The 15,227-nt window shown below is 38.3% G+C and overlaps 1 protein-coding gene across 2 annotated transcripts in view; it reads left to right on the top strand.

Moving 5' to 3' along the window:
* The first annotated feature begins 379 nt into the window (after nucleotides 1–379).
* The window catches only part of SCCPDH (saccharopine dehydrogenase (putative)), a 30,421-nt gene continuing 15,573 nt past the window's right edge, over nucleotides 380–15,227 (top strand). The window contains exons 1-5 of one of the 2 annotated variants that reach the window (XM_065936755.1): nucleotides 380–734; nucleotides 3,535–3,647; nucleotides 8,899–8,979; nucleotides 11,286–11,415; nucleotides 13,781–13,830. In XM_065936755.1, coding sequence (XP_065792827.1) covers nucleotides 545–734; nucleotides 3,535–3,647; nucleotides 8,899–8,979; nucleotides 11,286–11,415; nucleotides 13,781–13,830 — 564 coding nt within the window. In that variant the 5' untranslated portion in view covers nucleotides 380–544. The remainder of the gene's footprint in view (nucleotides 735–3,534; nucleotides 3,648–8,898; nucleotides 8,980–11,285; nucleotides 11,416–13,780; nucleotides 13,831–15,227) is intronic. The other variant, XM_065936754.1, reaches the window with a different exon arrangement.

The following is a 15,227-nucleotide window of genomic DNA, read 5'->3' as shown; positions in this document are numbered from 1 at the left end:
AGACACTCTGGGTAACGTGCTTCGTAAGCAAACAAAAATATAAGGGTTTTCGGCGTGGGCAGAGTTCCCATCCATCAGGTTTTCGCGAACTCTCGCTTTGAGCAGCCTCCTCTTGCCAAAAAAAACCCCAAACAAACCCAGAAATAACGGGCTGCAGCCGCCGCCCCTTCTACCCTACGGAAGAGCGAAAAGATGCGACACCTAAGGGGGTCAGAGCTGTGCCACATCATCGACGGGTCGGAGGATGGCCACCGTCTGCTCCCGCCAACCTGGGAAGCGGGCCAGGGCCCCCAGCAGCCCCTCGGGCGAACACCCGTGAGGAGTGGGCGTGGCAGCCCCCCGGGCACCCGACGGCGTGGGCGGGGCCTCGGGCCTGGCTGTGGCGAGGCGGCGCGCGCGGGACTTCGGGAGCGCGGCGCGCCAGCGGCTGAGACCGCAGCGGCCGCGGCGGAGGCGGTTGCTGTGCCCGGTACTGTGGTCGCTGCCTGAGGCGCAGGCGCCGTGGGCTTAGCCCGCCCGGGCCTCGCATCGCTGTGGGTTCGTCATGGCGACCCAGCAGAGGCCTTTCCACCTGGTGGTGTTCGGCGCTTCTGGCTTTACCGGCCAGTTCGTGACCGAGGAGGTGGCGCGGGAGCAAGTGTCCCCGGAGCGGACCTCCCATCTGCCCTGGGCCGTGGCGGGCCGTTCCCGGGAGAAGCTGCTGCGAGTGCTGGAGCGGGCTGCCATGAAGCTGGGTAAAGGGGGTGGGCTGGGACGCCCCGGGACCTCGGGCTCGGCCCCGCCGCCGCGGCTCTCACCCCCCAGCCCCCTTCTCCCGGCTGAGGGGTTCCCGTCGCCTGAAATAAGCGCTTCTCTCCCTTGGGTGCCCCTCGAGGTCCCCAAACCTGCTAGAGGCCAGGAAGAAGAGAGCGATGCTTCACATGGTGTCAGAGAGCTTTTCCCCATTTCCTAAAACAAAAAGAGAGAAATCCCCCCTTCAGTTTCTCCCTTAGGGCATGCCCTCTGGCGAAACAAGAACTTTAGTTTTTCCTTTCTGCTCCCTCCCCGTCTACAGCAGGGGTACCTTGTTCCCTACTTCCAGGGTTCAGGGGCTGGAAATTCTAGATACTTGATCGGATACAGCAGTAGAGCACTGGCTTCTTCAGCATTGTTTGTACTCTCTCTTTGCCGTGTTTTGGAAATGGGAGCGAAAGCTTAGGACTTTTGAATGATAACATTGTTGTGGCTTTAATTTTTTTTTTTTTTTGGTGGCTTTAATTTTTAATTTCATTTTTGCTTGTAAGAATTCTCCAGTAGTCCCTCTATTAATCCTTCCCCAAGTTTTTTGGTGTGGTTTTGTTTTGGGCGTCTACTTACTCCTTCCGCATTCATTGGAACATGTTTTTATTGAGTGGTCTTTTAAATGTCAGGTCCTATTCTAAATGCAGGGGGTTCAGATGAGGAGGAGGAGTCACATACACACAGACACTCTAACCTCATGGCCCTGGGGTTGCAGGGAGACCTTTAGGTTAGGAGTCGGTTGCTTTTAACTGTAATTTTCCTCCTTACTGCCCCTTCATACAGACAAATAGCACCTGTTAGAGTTCTGGATATTCTTCATTCTTCTGTTTAAGCTTCATCTCACTTCCTTCTAATTCTACACAGAGCCCTGTTATGGTGGGAATTTGGAACCTATTTTGTTTGTGGTTTGTACAGGAGATACCATGTAGGCTGTCTCTTCTGCAGCTCTCCTGCTGCCACTACCAAGTACAGAATCTTTTCCAAAGAGCTTTTTGGTCTTTCTTTACTTTTCCAGAAGAAATACTTTCATTATTAAAATTTTTAAAAATTCCTCCTTTTTTTTTTTTGTTCAAAAAAATGGTACAGATACGGCCTAGTTAACTGCCATTTACAGTACACACATCAGGTTGCTGCAGGGAATATACTTTGACCCATGAAACCTTCGTACTCTATTGATTCAGTTTATTCCAATTATTTCCTTATTATGAACCTGAATGTTCTCCGATAGACTGTGTTTTACGCTTCAGTCCTGTTTTGTTTCATTATGTTAATGTTAACTCCCCTCCACCTCATAATTTTATCATATGTAGTTATTTCATAGTTGATAAGAAACTGCATTTATAATTCTTCCTGGAGAGGAAGTCAGGAAAATCATCTTCTGAAAACTTGTAAAATTGGCATTTTACATAGAGTTGTCATTTACACATTTCTTTTTTTTTTTAATTATTTATTTCTTTTACTTTACAATATTGTATTGGTTTTGCCATACATTGACTTGAATCCGCCATGGGTGTACATGTGTTCCCCATCCTGAACCCCCCTCCCAGCTCCCTCCCCATCCCATCCCTCTGGGTCATCCCAGCGCACCAGCCCCGAGCATCCTGTATCCTGCATCGAGCCTGGACTGGCGATTCGTTTCACATATGATAATTTACATGTTTCAATGCCATTCTCCCCTATCATCCCGCCCTCATCCTCTCCCACAGAGCCCAAAAGACTGTTCAATACATCTGTGTCTCTCTTGCTATCTCGCATACAGGGTTATCGTTACCGTCTTTCTAAATTCCATATATATGTGTTAGTATAGTGTATTGGTGTTTTTCTTTCTGGCTTACTTCACTCTGTATAATAGGCTCCAGTTTCATCCACCTCATTAGAACCGATTCAAATGTATTCTTTTTAATGGCTGAGTAATATTCCACTCAGTATATGTACCACAGCTTTATTATCCATCTGTCTGCTGATGGGCATCTAGGTTGCTTCCATGTCCTGGCTATTATAAACAGTGCTGCGATGAACATTGGGGTGCACGTGTCTCTTTCAGATCTGGTTTCCCCAGTGCATTTACACATTTTTTATGTTAGATTTTCTTTTAAACATCAATAAATTATTTTATTGGGAGCTTCCCCAGTGGCTTAGTGGTCAAGAATCCCCTCAGTGCAGCAGACGGGGGTTCGATCCCTGAGTCTGGAATATCCCCCAGAGAAGGAACTGGCAACCCACTCCAGTATTCTTTTTTTTTTTTTTTAATTTTTAATTGTTTATTTTTTCATTGGGTTTTGTCATACATTGATATGAATCAGCCATAAAGTTACACGTATTTCCCATCCCGATCCCCCTTCCCACCTCCCTCTCCACCCCATTCCTCTGGGTCTTCCCAGTGCACCAGGCCCGAGCACTTGCCTCATGCATCCCACCTCCCACTCCAGTATTCTTGCTTGGGAAATCCCATGGACAGAGGAGCCTGGCAGACTACAGTCCCTAGGGCAGCAAAGAGTCAGACACAACTTAGCAACTAAACAACAACAACAACAATGTTTTATTAACCCTTAGCATTAACTCCATTTTTCTCATAGTCTTTTCCCTTTTTTAAATTACCTTGTTATATATATATATAAAAACAGTTTTATCTTTTGTTTGAGAGGATAAGTTAGCTCTTAGTACATTTGCCATCACTGGTTATTATGAAAGGAAGATCTAGGAGATCTAATACTATATTGGGATTTGCCTAAAACAATTTATTCTTTATTTCAGGAAGACCGACACTGTCATCTGAAGTTGGAATAATAATTTGTGATATCACTAATCCAGCCTCACTTGATGAAATGGCTAAACAGGCAACAGTTGTCCTCAACTGTGTAGGCCCAGTAAGTAATCTGCCCTTCTTTGTGTCAGAACAAAAAATCTATTCATTTCTAGCAGAGTCTGGTATTTTGTATTCCAGAGAAACATAAGGGCAAGGGACAGAAGAATTGATTCAGGACCTTAACCCCTTATAAGAAGTTTTTACTTCTCACGAGAAGCAAATGAATACGACCAAAGTCTCCTGAAAGAGAGAGTGATGCTAGACTCTAGGACTGTTGCTGTTTTATTTAGTGGCTACAGTTATAATTGCTTTTTTTGTGTGCTATATACCCATTAACTAAAAAAGTGAGCAGGTACCCACAGTCTTCTTTTTATTTATTTTTAAAATTGCATTGTGTACTGCTATACCGATGTATATGTTAATGCATGTACAAAGAAAGATATTTTAAAAGGACTCATTCATTTATTCAATAAATATTTATTAAAATATATATATATAGAAAATACACAGAAAATCTCTCATGGAGCTGATAGTCCAGTGGGGAGACAGAAAAATAATGTTGTAATAGTGGGTAAGTGACAGGTGCTTTGAAAAAAAATACAACAGGGAAGAGAGATAAAAAGATTGACACACCAGTCTCTACTGGGTGGATGGTCAGGGAAGGTCTCTATAAGGAACTTTGCAGAGAGACCTGAATGCAGTGAGGGAATAAATGGTGTGTGTATTACTTTGCGGAGAGACCTAAATGCAGTGAGGGAATAAACTTTGTGTATATTGGAGGGTATTGAGTTGCAGGGAAGAGCAAATACAAAGGTCCTGAGATGAGCATGTTCTTGGAGAGACGGAGGAGTGTGAGAGAGGCCAGTGTAGTTGGGCATGAGCAGGGCAGAGAGGTGGGGAGTTAGATTGAAGAGATATCCAGGAGCTAAGTGGTTAGGTCTGAAAGGTCAAGGTTGGGGTTTGGATTTTTCTTCTGAATATGACAGAGTTATTGAACGGTTGAGAGCAGGTTGACATAATTTGATTTACAGTTCTGAAATTCTTTGGCTTCTAAGAGAAAAAATAGATGGTAGGGACCCAAGAGTAGACTGATGCAAGCAAGCCACGGACAGGGTAGGACTGTTAGAGGGGGAGAGACGTGGTTGAGTCCAGATATTTTTACAAGAGAACCTCTGGCTGCTGCTGTTGGCCTGGATGAGAAAGAGATACTTGTGGTCTGTGTAACACGGTGAATGTTGGTGACATTTACTGATCTGAGGAAGCAGTCCTAATTGTCAAAGCGTTTAGGAAATTGTTGATAATTTTGTTAAATGAAACTAGAAAATTTTTGATTATCATAAAATAAAATATATTTCTATTGTTTATTTCAATTTATTTTGTTCTTAACTAGCTTAGAATGTGGCTCTGCGGTTTGTTGCTTGAATCACTGTCTTATACACATCCTCAACCAACTTGTCCCTCCCTACCCACATTCTGGAAAGACCGAGCCCTGATTTTTCCAGCTCCCTGCTTACTGTTTACCTGAACATGTGTAACCCAGTGTGGCCGGAGAAAAAATGCATCATGATGCTGACTGGTCCCACTTAAAATATGTGATTACAAACTTCATGTGCAGTCTCAGTGCTTCCAGCAGTTCTATTTCCCTAGGCTATTTATTTTCTCTTCTATTCTCTGAAGCAACAGTTTTATAACTTCTTTTTTCTCATACTTTTGACATCCCATTCCTTTTTTCCTTTTTTCTCACTCTTACCTGGTAACTTTCTTCCTTTCTTTGTCTTTCTCTCTTTCTCCTTCCCTTTCTCCCTCCTTCTCTCCCTGCCTGTCGGGAGAATTTATACTCCCTACTTACCTGCATGATGCCTTGACTTTGCCTTACCTCCTTTTATAAGGAAAAACTGCTCCTGCGTCTGTTGCGCATCATATTCAAAGACTTTGTAGTTACAGCTGATAGTTGCGTGTGTTCTTGTTATCATCACATTTTCCATCTTGATGGATTATTCCTCTCAACATACAAATGTGGGATTGTATCTCTCATTTAAAGAAAAACGTCCCTTAGTTCTACATACCCTTCTAACTACTCACATTTTTCTGTGCCTCTTTTTTTAGCAAAACTCCTTGAACGAGTTCTCTTTACTTATTGTCTCCTCTTCCTCACCGTCTCCTCTCTCTAGTCTTGTCAGGCTTTTATCCTTAGGCCTTCAATGAAACTACTATGCCAACATCCCTGTCCTGTCAAATCCAGTTGCCAGTTCTCATTGCTCCCCTTAGTCAAACCACTCAGCATTTGTTGCAGTTGATCACTTTTTCCTTTCTTCATTTAGTTTCTAAATTCTTGCCCTTTCCTAGGTCTGCCCAACCCGCCCCCACCCCCCCAGCTTTTTATCCTCCTGTGAATGCCAGAGGCCTCAGAGCTTATGCCTTAGAAACTCTTTTCTGTTTACATTTGCTGGCCCATTTTTAAATGTGATTATGATTGTGGTAAAATACATATAACATTAAATTTAGCATTTTAACCGTTTTTAAGTATACACTTTAGTAACGTTAAGTATATTCACAGTCTCATAAAACTATCAGCACTTTATTCCCAGAACATTTTCATTACCCCAAACAGAAATTGTAACTGGGCCAGTATTTTTTAAACCTTGTGAAATCAATTCAGTGGATTAAGACTAGGCAGTAAAAAGAAAATAATCTGATAGACTGAAGTAGAAAATAGGATGAATTGCACATGATAAAGGTAAGTATTGGTTCATGAAGCTTTCATGTCAGGTAACATTTGTGTATGGAGTCACTATGTGAAATGAATTTCTTAGGGTCGTAGTCAGAAAGATTAGAAATCCATGGCTTTCAGTACCCTCTGTATGCTGATGGTGCCTACATGAACTTATTTCCACTGAAAACCTACCCCTTAAACTCCAGACTGGTGGATCTAATTACCTTCTGGATGTTTCCAGTTGGATGGTTTACAATCTTCTCTAGCTTTTTGCCTCCAAAACATTCTGCTCCTTAACCTCCACTCTGAAGGTTGTTTTTATTTGTAATATGGATTATTCTCCCAGGGTAGATGCCAGTTTGCTGGTTTAGGGGTCATAATTTGTTTCTTTGAAGGTATTTTTAAAAACCCATTTCTCTACTTTCTGAGGGTCTCTTTCGTGAGAACTAAATGATATGTGTAGAACTAATCAGGCATTTATAAACAAGCAGTATGTCAAAATATACAGAAAATGACTGAATGAATACTTTTAAGCATTATTCTTTATGGTCTTCTGCGCTCGGAAGTGGAGAGGGGAAAACTGCTTTTGAGAGATAGATGATGAATCTGATTTTGGATATATTGAAACTGAGGTGTATGCTAGATATTTTTAAGTTAAGACAGGAAATATGTAATGGAATTATAATGAAATTATTTTCTGTAAATAAGTGATGAAATCAAAATGAAGAGGAAATAGAGGAAGGAAAATGAAGCCTAAGAGAAATTAGTTTTGCCACATGTTCTGTGCTTTTGTGGATCCTGAATTTTATGACAGAAGCTGCAGATGAGGCAACCTCATCAGTGAGCAGCTCTGAAGATAGGAGTTGAAAGTCATCAGCGTATATATTTTAATTGAAATCCAGAAAGTAGGTGAGATTTTCTGGGGAGATTGTCTAAGGAGGCAATTCTCTACCTCTAATGTACATTGGAGTCATCAGTGAGGCTTATTTATAATGATGGTTCCTGGAGTCTACCCCAGAAAACTTCTTACTGGAGGGGATTGGGGTGGGACTGAATAATCAACAGGCTTAATGAGGGCCCAGGTGATTCTGACACAAGTAGACTACTGGTAGCTTGAGATATTTGGGGGTAAAATAATCAGGAGGCCAAGGAAGTCACTAAATGAGTTTCAAATGGATGTGTGTAAATATTACCTAAGATGATCCATTGAGTTCAGGAAGAAAATAGAGCTTCGACTTTTATGTATGTTTAAAAGTGTATATTAGTATAGTAATCCATGCCCGTGATTTGTAAATAAATTCATACAATTTAGTAGATGATGGATTTAAAATGTGAACTTAGGTCTTGGTGCCTTTAAAGCCCTTGTTTGTTCCACTGTGCTGTGTTGCCTCGGAAGTGAAGTGATTCAGTAATTTTAGTGTTGGCTAGTGGCAGAGGATGAACTAGAACTTAAACACACTTTCCCAGTCCTGTCATTCCAGTGTCATTTGCTGTTTTTAAGAAGGGGGAGAGAAGGCTGTGGAGATGAGGCTGTGGAGTTAGGTAGAGAGGAACCTGTAACCTGCTTGAAAAGATCAGTCCCTGCAGTGCCCTGTCTTTTAGGTGTCCCTTTACCTGTTTCTTAAAGTCTAGAAGAAGCAGATCATCTCTGTTCTCCATCTTTTGCTGTGAGGAATGAGAGAAGCAGAGGAGCTTATTTTTCTCCTACCCTACCCTCAAAAGGAAAAATTCATCATGCTTCTTTTGAAATGGGATTGACTTTGATGTATTAACTATTATATACAGTTTTTAAATGTTTAATTCCTTGAGTTTTGAGCAACAAATAGTTTGGGAGATAAAATCACTCAGATTACCTACTGTGTCCGATATTAAACTTATCCCTTCCAAATCTCTTCATCCTATTTTTCTTTATTTTGTCTAATATAGCCACTGGTTTTTGGCCTCCCATGTCCTGCTAATCAGGAAGTCAAATCATTTCTCTTAAGTATATATCACCCTTAGTAAATCCTTCCCCTTCCTTAGTTTTGTCCTTCATTTCTTACCTGCCGTAAGTTTTGTTTTCTAATGCCACAGGCAGAGTAATATGTCTGTGCTATAAATTTTTCATCACTGTCCTATTTCAAATCCTCCAGGAGGGCTCAGCAATGCAGAAAAGATAAAGTTCAATCTTGTTAGCATGGCACTTAGAGTCATTCCTGATCTGACCCAAGTATTTCTCTCCAGACTCATCTCTTACACTTCCCTCTCATATTCTGTGCTTCAGGTATCTTGAGCATCACTCTTCTTTACACTTTTACTATAATTTTTCTTTTGTTTGGATTTTCTTTTTCCTGGCAAATCCTTACTGTTCTTCAGAATTCAACTCAAATGAGTCACTGATTCTATGAAACTTCTGAGTTTATCTTCAGTTAGAGATAATTCCATCAGTCCTTTATTTACATTGTGAGTGTCAGTATACTGCAGTTATATTATTTTCTCATTTTCTATTTAGACTATTTGATTTCTTGATAACCAAGACTGTGCCTCCAAAACTCAATGGTATTCCTTCATTTAAGCTTGCCAAGTAAGAGTAAACTGTTGGTTTTCTTTATTCTCCCAGTACCGATTTTATGGAGAACCTGTAATAAAAGCATGTATTGAAAATGGAACTAGCTGTATTGACATCTCTGGAGAACCTCAGGTATGTTAAATGAAAAGAGAACAGAATTAATAATACAACCTCTGTTCACATGAAAAATGGTGCAATTTTGCAGACATATTTTAGAAGCTAATGATTCCTCCCTAGCATTTAAAGATGGTATTTCATTAAAAGCTTGAAGGAGAGCGTGGTGATGAGGTATTCGCTTCATTTTTTCTCAATTTGTTCCCAACAACCTGATTTCTTTCAAAACCTTTGTGTATAGTATGTGTTGATTTATATCACTACTGCATGCTGTAAACAGAATTAATTAAAACTTGCTCATACAACCATTAAGTTGAAAAGCTAGGACTTGAAGTTTGCCTGACTGCAGGGAGTGGAGTATTATAAGAACAAAGCTGTACTGATTCCTTTATAACTATAACCTGCTATGTCCCTATAATCTCAGTCCTGTCATTAGTGTACCAGTATAGTATATACATACTTAGAGCTTATCAATTGGTGATACTGGAAAGTGCTGAGAAAGTGTAACTTAGCAAGACTGATGCAAGAAGTCAGAAGCATGAATGTAAGAAAAACTGACTCTTATTTAAAATATTCTAGAGGTTGGACGCAGGAGACAAGTGCTCGGGCCTGGTACATTGGGAAGACCCAGAGGGATTGGGTAGAGAGGGAGATGGAACGGAGGATCGGGATGGGGAATACATGTAAATCCATGGCTGATTCATGTCAATGTATGACAAAACCGACTACAATATTGTAAAGTAATTAGCCTCCAACTAATAAAAATAAATGAAAAAAAAAATAAAATAAAATATTCTAGAACAAAGAAAATGGTGAAAAGCTTCCAAGGAATAGTGATCCAGAAAGAGTGTACACTGAAAATGCAAATTTAAGTAACTCAGTTTAAAAAAAGGGCAAGGGAGGAAAAGAGGCAAATCTCCTGTGCAAAAGAATTCCGTGTATTTCATGTAGCTTCTCTGCCCTCAGAGGGGAAACACAACGCCTGCCTTCTTATGTGTGGGCTGCACACAGTTGCTTCCTTCCAGGGAGTATAGTAGGGAACGGAGAAGGAAGAAGAAAAGCTGTACAGTGGGGAAACTGGAGAACACTAGCTCAGCCAGGTGCTCAGGGTCAACATCAGCAGTGATAAGTTATGTTGATAGTATGTACTCTTTTCTTTTAATTGAAGTACAGTTAATTTACAATATGGTGTTAGTTTCAGATGTATAGCAAAATGCTTCAGCTATGTGTATTTTCAGATCCTTTTCCATTATGGGATATAGTTCCTGTGCTATAGAGTAAATCCTTATTGTTTATCTATTTTATATTAGTGGTGTATCTTTTAATCCTATGCTCCTAATTTATCCCTCTCTCCCACCCTCCCCCTCGCTTTGGTTACCATATATTTGTGAGACAGTATGTACTGTTGATATGACAACATGAAGTGGCACTTTACCCCTGTGATCTTCCTCCCCAAAACCTATAACTTCACTATAGTAATGAGAAAATCATGAAATAAATTCCAATAGAGGGGCATTCTACCAAGTACCTGGGCAGTACTATAAAGGTCATAAAAAGCTAGAAAAGTCTAAGAAACCATCACAGCCAGAGGAGCCTAAGAAGACATGATGACTAAATGTAGAACAGTATCTTGAATGGGATCCCGGATAGAAGGACATTAGGTAAAAACAAAGGAAACCTGAACAAAGTATAGACTTCAGTTAGTTATAACGTATCAACATTGGTTCATTAATTATAACACATTAATGTGCAAGATGAAATGATAGGGTTAGCTGAGTGCAGAGTGCCTAGGAACACTCTACTACTCAATATTTTTCCCTATAAATCTAAAATTGTTTTTAAAAAGTAATTATTAAAAAACAGGCAAAGAATTTGAACAGATGTTATTACCTTCTTGCATCCCTTCCTTTCTAACCATTCTTATCTTTCTATTTATATATGCGCACAGATACATGTTTGTAATGATGTTCATCAGGAAGATGTAATTTGGGGTAGCTTTGTTTGACTTTCTTTGTATATTTTTATATTAATTTTTCATAATAGCAATTACTTTTACATTTAAAAATTGTTCTAAAAGATGAATTAATTCAGATCAACATATCTCTTACCTGGAACAGAGTAGGTATATTTGCTGAATAAGTGCCGACTATTTTCACAGTTAATGTTTTGCTGCAGAGGCATCTTAGTTAGCATTTTCACAGTTTAATTGCTTTGTTTTTTAAATTGTTTAAATTTAAATTTGCTTTTTAATTGCTTTGTTTTTTAATATTGATCTAGATGTTTCTGTGTAGCTCTGATTTAGATCTTTTGTCTTGAATCTTTAGTTTCTGGAACTAATGTATTGGAAGTATCATGAGAAAGCTGCAGAAAAGGGAGTTTATATCATTGGAAGCAGTGGCTTTGACTCCATTCCAGCAGATCTGGGAGTAATATATACCAGAAATAAAATGAATGGTAATTATTGATCAATAAGCAATAATGGAATTTAAAATAGAGTGGTTTCATGTTGGCAGTTGTGATGAACTCAAATCTGCTTGGGAAAAGAAACATAATTATTAATGGGTAATATTAAAACACATACTTTGTTTTAATGTAACTCTGCATGTTAGAAAATGCTACTGACACTATTGGTTTTTGAGGTATGGATAGTACTATAAGTGTTCTAAAGGAAGGAATTCTCCATTTTTTGAATCTAGTTGTGGTTATAGTTGTGGAAATCTAGTTGTGGAAAAATGTTTTAGCAAGAATTATAAATTCAAACTTGCTTTATTTAGGAATTACTACATCTTAAAATATCATACTAAATTGAAAAATTTTAATTTTTTAATGAACAAAGCTGGGAAGTATTGAACAAAGTTTCTGATATCTTTTTTTTTTTTTAGCTCATGTATAAAAATGGAGACAATAAGAATGGTAAACAATTACTAATGTAGTAAAACAATGGAAGTTACTAATGTCATACATATGCAAAAAAATGTCCCTTTAGGAAATGATCTGAAGCCTATAAGTCCAGTTCTGTATAAACCATTCCAGAGCTTAAAAAGATGAAATGTGTTCCAGTTTATGTTAGAAAGGTAGCTTTGATAACGAAGCTCCACAAATGTAATGCACATACATACCATTTACTGATTTTAGATTTTTAGAAATTGAGGAATAGAATACTTTGTTAACATAATAAATGTCAGAAAGCAGTAGCTAACATTGTACTTAATAATGAAACACTAGAACCATTCCTAATAAAGAAAAGGGCATGAATTGAGCATCTTTAAAATACTTATTTAGTCTTCCAACCCATGGATCTAGTATATTTACATTTATTAAAAAACTTACTAGAAATCTTCATTTACTAAAAAAGCTTGGACTTTTTCATGATGTTCCTACACGTTTCTCATTGAGGTTATTCTTAAATATTTAGTAGTTGTTATTTTGGATAAGTCCTTTTTTTTACTTTTAAAGGAGAAATACTACTTTGAGATTTGTTTTAAAACTTCTTTACTTTTTTTCAGATACTGAAAGCTAGGAGTCAGCATTTTAACAAATACCCCAACTAATTGTTGATTCATGTGGTTCACATTTTATTACATACATACATATTAGATGGTGCATGTTCTTCCTGTGCTTAGGGTTAGATCACAGAGCCATATATTCAGGCCACATTCTCTTTTTATTTTTTTTTAATTTTTTCTATTAGTTGGAGGCTAATTACTTCACAATATTTCAGTGGGTTTTGTCATACATTGACATGAATCAGCCATAGAGTTACACGTATCACATTCTCTTTTTTTTTTGGCCACATTCTCATAACAACTCTCAGAATCCTCTCCAATGAGCTAGACTTTAATGATCTATTTTTGGTTTTGACAGATATTTTAAAGTTATTCAATTCATGCCCTTCTCTTTATTAGGAATGATTCTAGTGTTTCATTATTAAGTATGATGTTGGCTACTGCTTTGTGACATTCATTGTGTTAAGAAAGATGTTCATGTGGCTTTAGTTCTCTGGTGTTAACATCTTTGTAGATAACATAGTTATTCATCACCTTACTCATTGTCAGCTTTCTAAGGCCTCATGCTTTAATTTTTTCTTGGAATTAAAACTGGGAATACTGTCTCTTAAGAAATGGATGTATTTCGTTTTATCACATTTTAAGAATTAGCTAGCCCATTATGTTTTTCTTTTGTCTTACTGCTCTCAATAAGCTCAAAGACTAATTAAATTCTTAACCACTCTACATATATATTAGTTCTCATGGTTAATATAATTGATTTCTCCCCTTTTTTTCTGGCCTTGGTTTTCTACTTTTATTTTTACTCTCTACATTTTTATTTCAATTAAACAGCCTTACTTTAAGTATTTAATAAGCCATCACAAAGGCCCACTTTGGTAGGGTTTCTGTACATTTATTATAAGTCACTACTAATGAGTCCTCTTGAAAGCTTTCATATTGGAAAATAGAATAATTCCCATAGGTGTAGTTTTGAGAACTGATGGGTTTCCAGAATGAATGAGCTAAATTGTTGCCTTATTGGAAAAGATTTTTTGCAGTGGCAGTTTGACTGCTGGAAAACATTTTGCCAGTACCAGCAGTTAGTTTATGTTAAAGTACTTTTTTTTTGATAATTTATCTGGCTTTAGCTACTCCTTAAATCTGTTTACAGTAGCCTAATAATACTGTTATAGCACAGATTTTCCTGATTATGTCAGTTATAAGCTTAATAAAAATGTTTCCTAAATGAATAGGAATAGCTTATTATTATTTATCCTGGGTTGGTTGATTTTTATTTGATTCTTACTTTTACCATTTTCCCCCTCTTCTAGGTACACTAACTGCTGTGGAAAGTTTCCTGACCATACGTTCAGGACCTGAGGTTAGTTTTTGTTTGTCACATGTTTTCTAAGTTAATATGAAAAAACATTCTGGAAATGATACTTGCCTGTTAAAAAGGTTTAGATTAATTAAATTGTATGTACAGTTATAATTTTTAGTGCATGAAAGTCACTATGTTTAATTTTAAAAATTAAAGATTGCTGAGAATTATTTTGACTTAAAATAGAATTTATTTAAAACAATTGCATAATTCAATATGCTAGAATGAGCTACCTTCATCCTAACACTAAGCATTTGTCATTGTTATGTGGTGAAATGTTGTCACCCTAGAAAATTATCACCTTAGTGCAGATCAGTGCGTTTGTATTATGTGCCTAACTTGGAGTTGGATGCTCTTGTGGCCATACAGGAAATATATGATGTAAATGTAATCTTACTGAATTTATGGTCTATTTGGGAACATAAGATAATTGCATTTTAGGGATAGGGCCATGTTTTGTGGTAGTACTTTTATTGCTAATAGTGTCTAACCCAATTCTGTGTCTATACTTGAGGCTTCATAAGTATTTGTTCTCTTTTAAGAAAATACTCAATATTTCAGGTATTGTGTAATGCAAGTATATGTAGTAGTGCAAGATAGTCTGACATATCAATGAACAACATGCAAACCATTAAAGAGGTAATAACTTAGACTAGCAGGAGACGAGAATTGTTAGGTCAGGTGAAATACTGTAGGATTCTGCGACTGGGGACTGCATCTTCCTGCGAGGCCATAAATCATGGCGTTTTTGGAGAAGCTGGGATATGGACTGAATTTTAAAGGTTGGTGCTGAGATGTAGATAAGGGAGAGGAAATACTTTAATCAAGATGTAACTGTGGGATGGTGTGGAGCACGTTTTAAGTAATGGGTCTGTTCCTTTGAATTATGGGTTCAGATTGGTGAACACAAAGAACTCTGTAAAACATGTTAAAATTTGTGTTACAAATAATATCCACTAGAGTATCAGAGGGAAGGGAAGTAATAGTAGGACTGAATAATTTGAGAGTGCCTCATGAAGGCCTTATTAAGTTGAACCTTAAAAAGTGAATAGCATTTGGAAGGTGAGAGGCAGCAACCTAAAACAGAAGCACAGAAATGAGAATGAAAGATATGTTTGGAACTCTGGGGAACATGAGTTTAGAAAGCCAACTCAGCCTGGTTTAAACAAAACAGAAAGGAGTTTACTGACTCTTGTAACCAAATGTCTGCAGGTAAACAGTATGGCTGGATCTGGATGTTCTGATGTTATCAGAGCTCATTTTTTCCCCTTGTCCTCTTGGCGTCTCTTCAGAGATTCTGTGTTCCTCAGTGGAGGCTCTCTCAATGGTGGGGAAGTGCTGGCGGCCGCAGATACACATTGTACTTAAGGTTCATGATCTCCCAGGAACAGCTGGCA

The sequence above is a fragment of the Muntiacus reevesi genome, chromosome 5, assembly GCF_963930625.1.
Source record: "Muntiacus reevesi chromosome 5, mMunRee1.1, whole genome shotgun sequence".
NCBI lineage: Eukaryota > Metazoa > Chordata > Mammalia > Artiodactyla > Cervidae > Muntiacus > Muntiacus reevesi.
The sequence above is the reverse complement of the archived record's forward strand: the minus strand, read 5'-3'. Positions and strand labels throughout refer to the sequence as shown.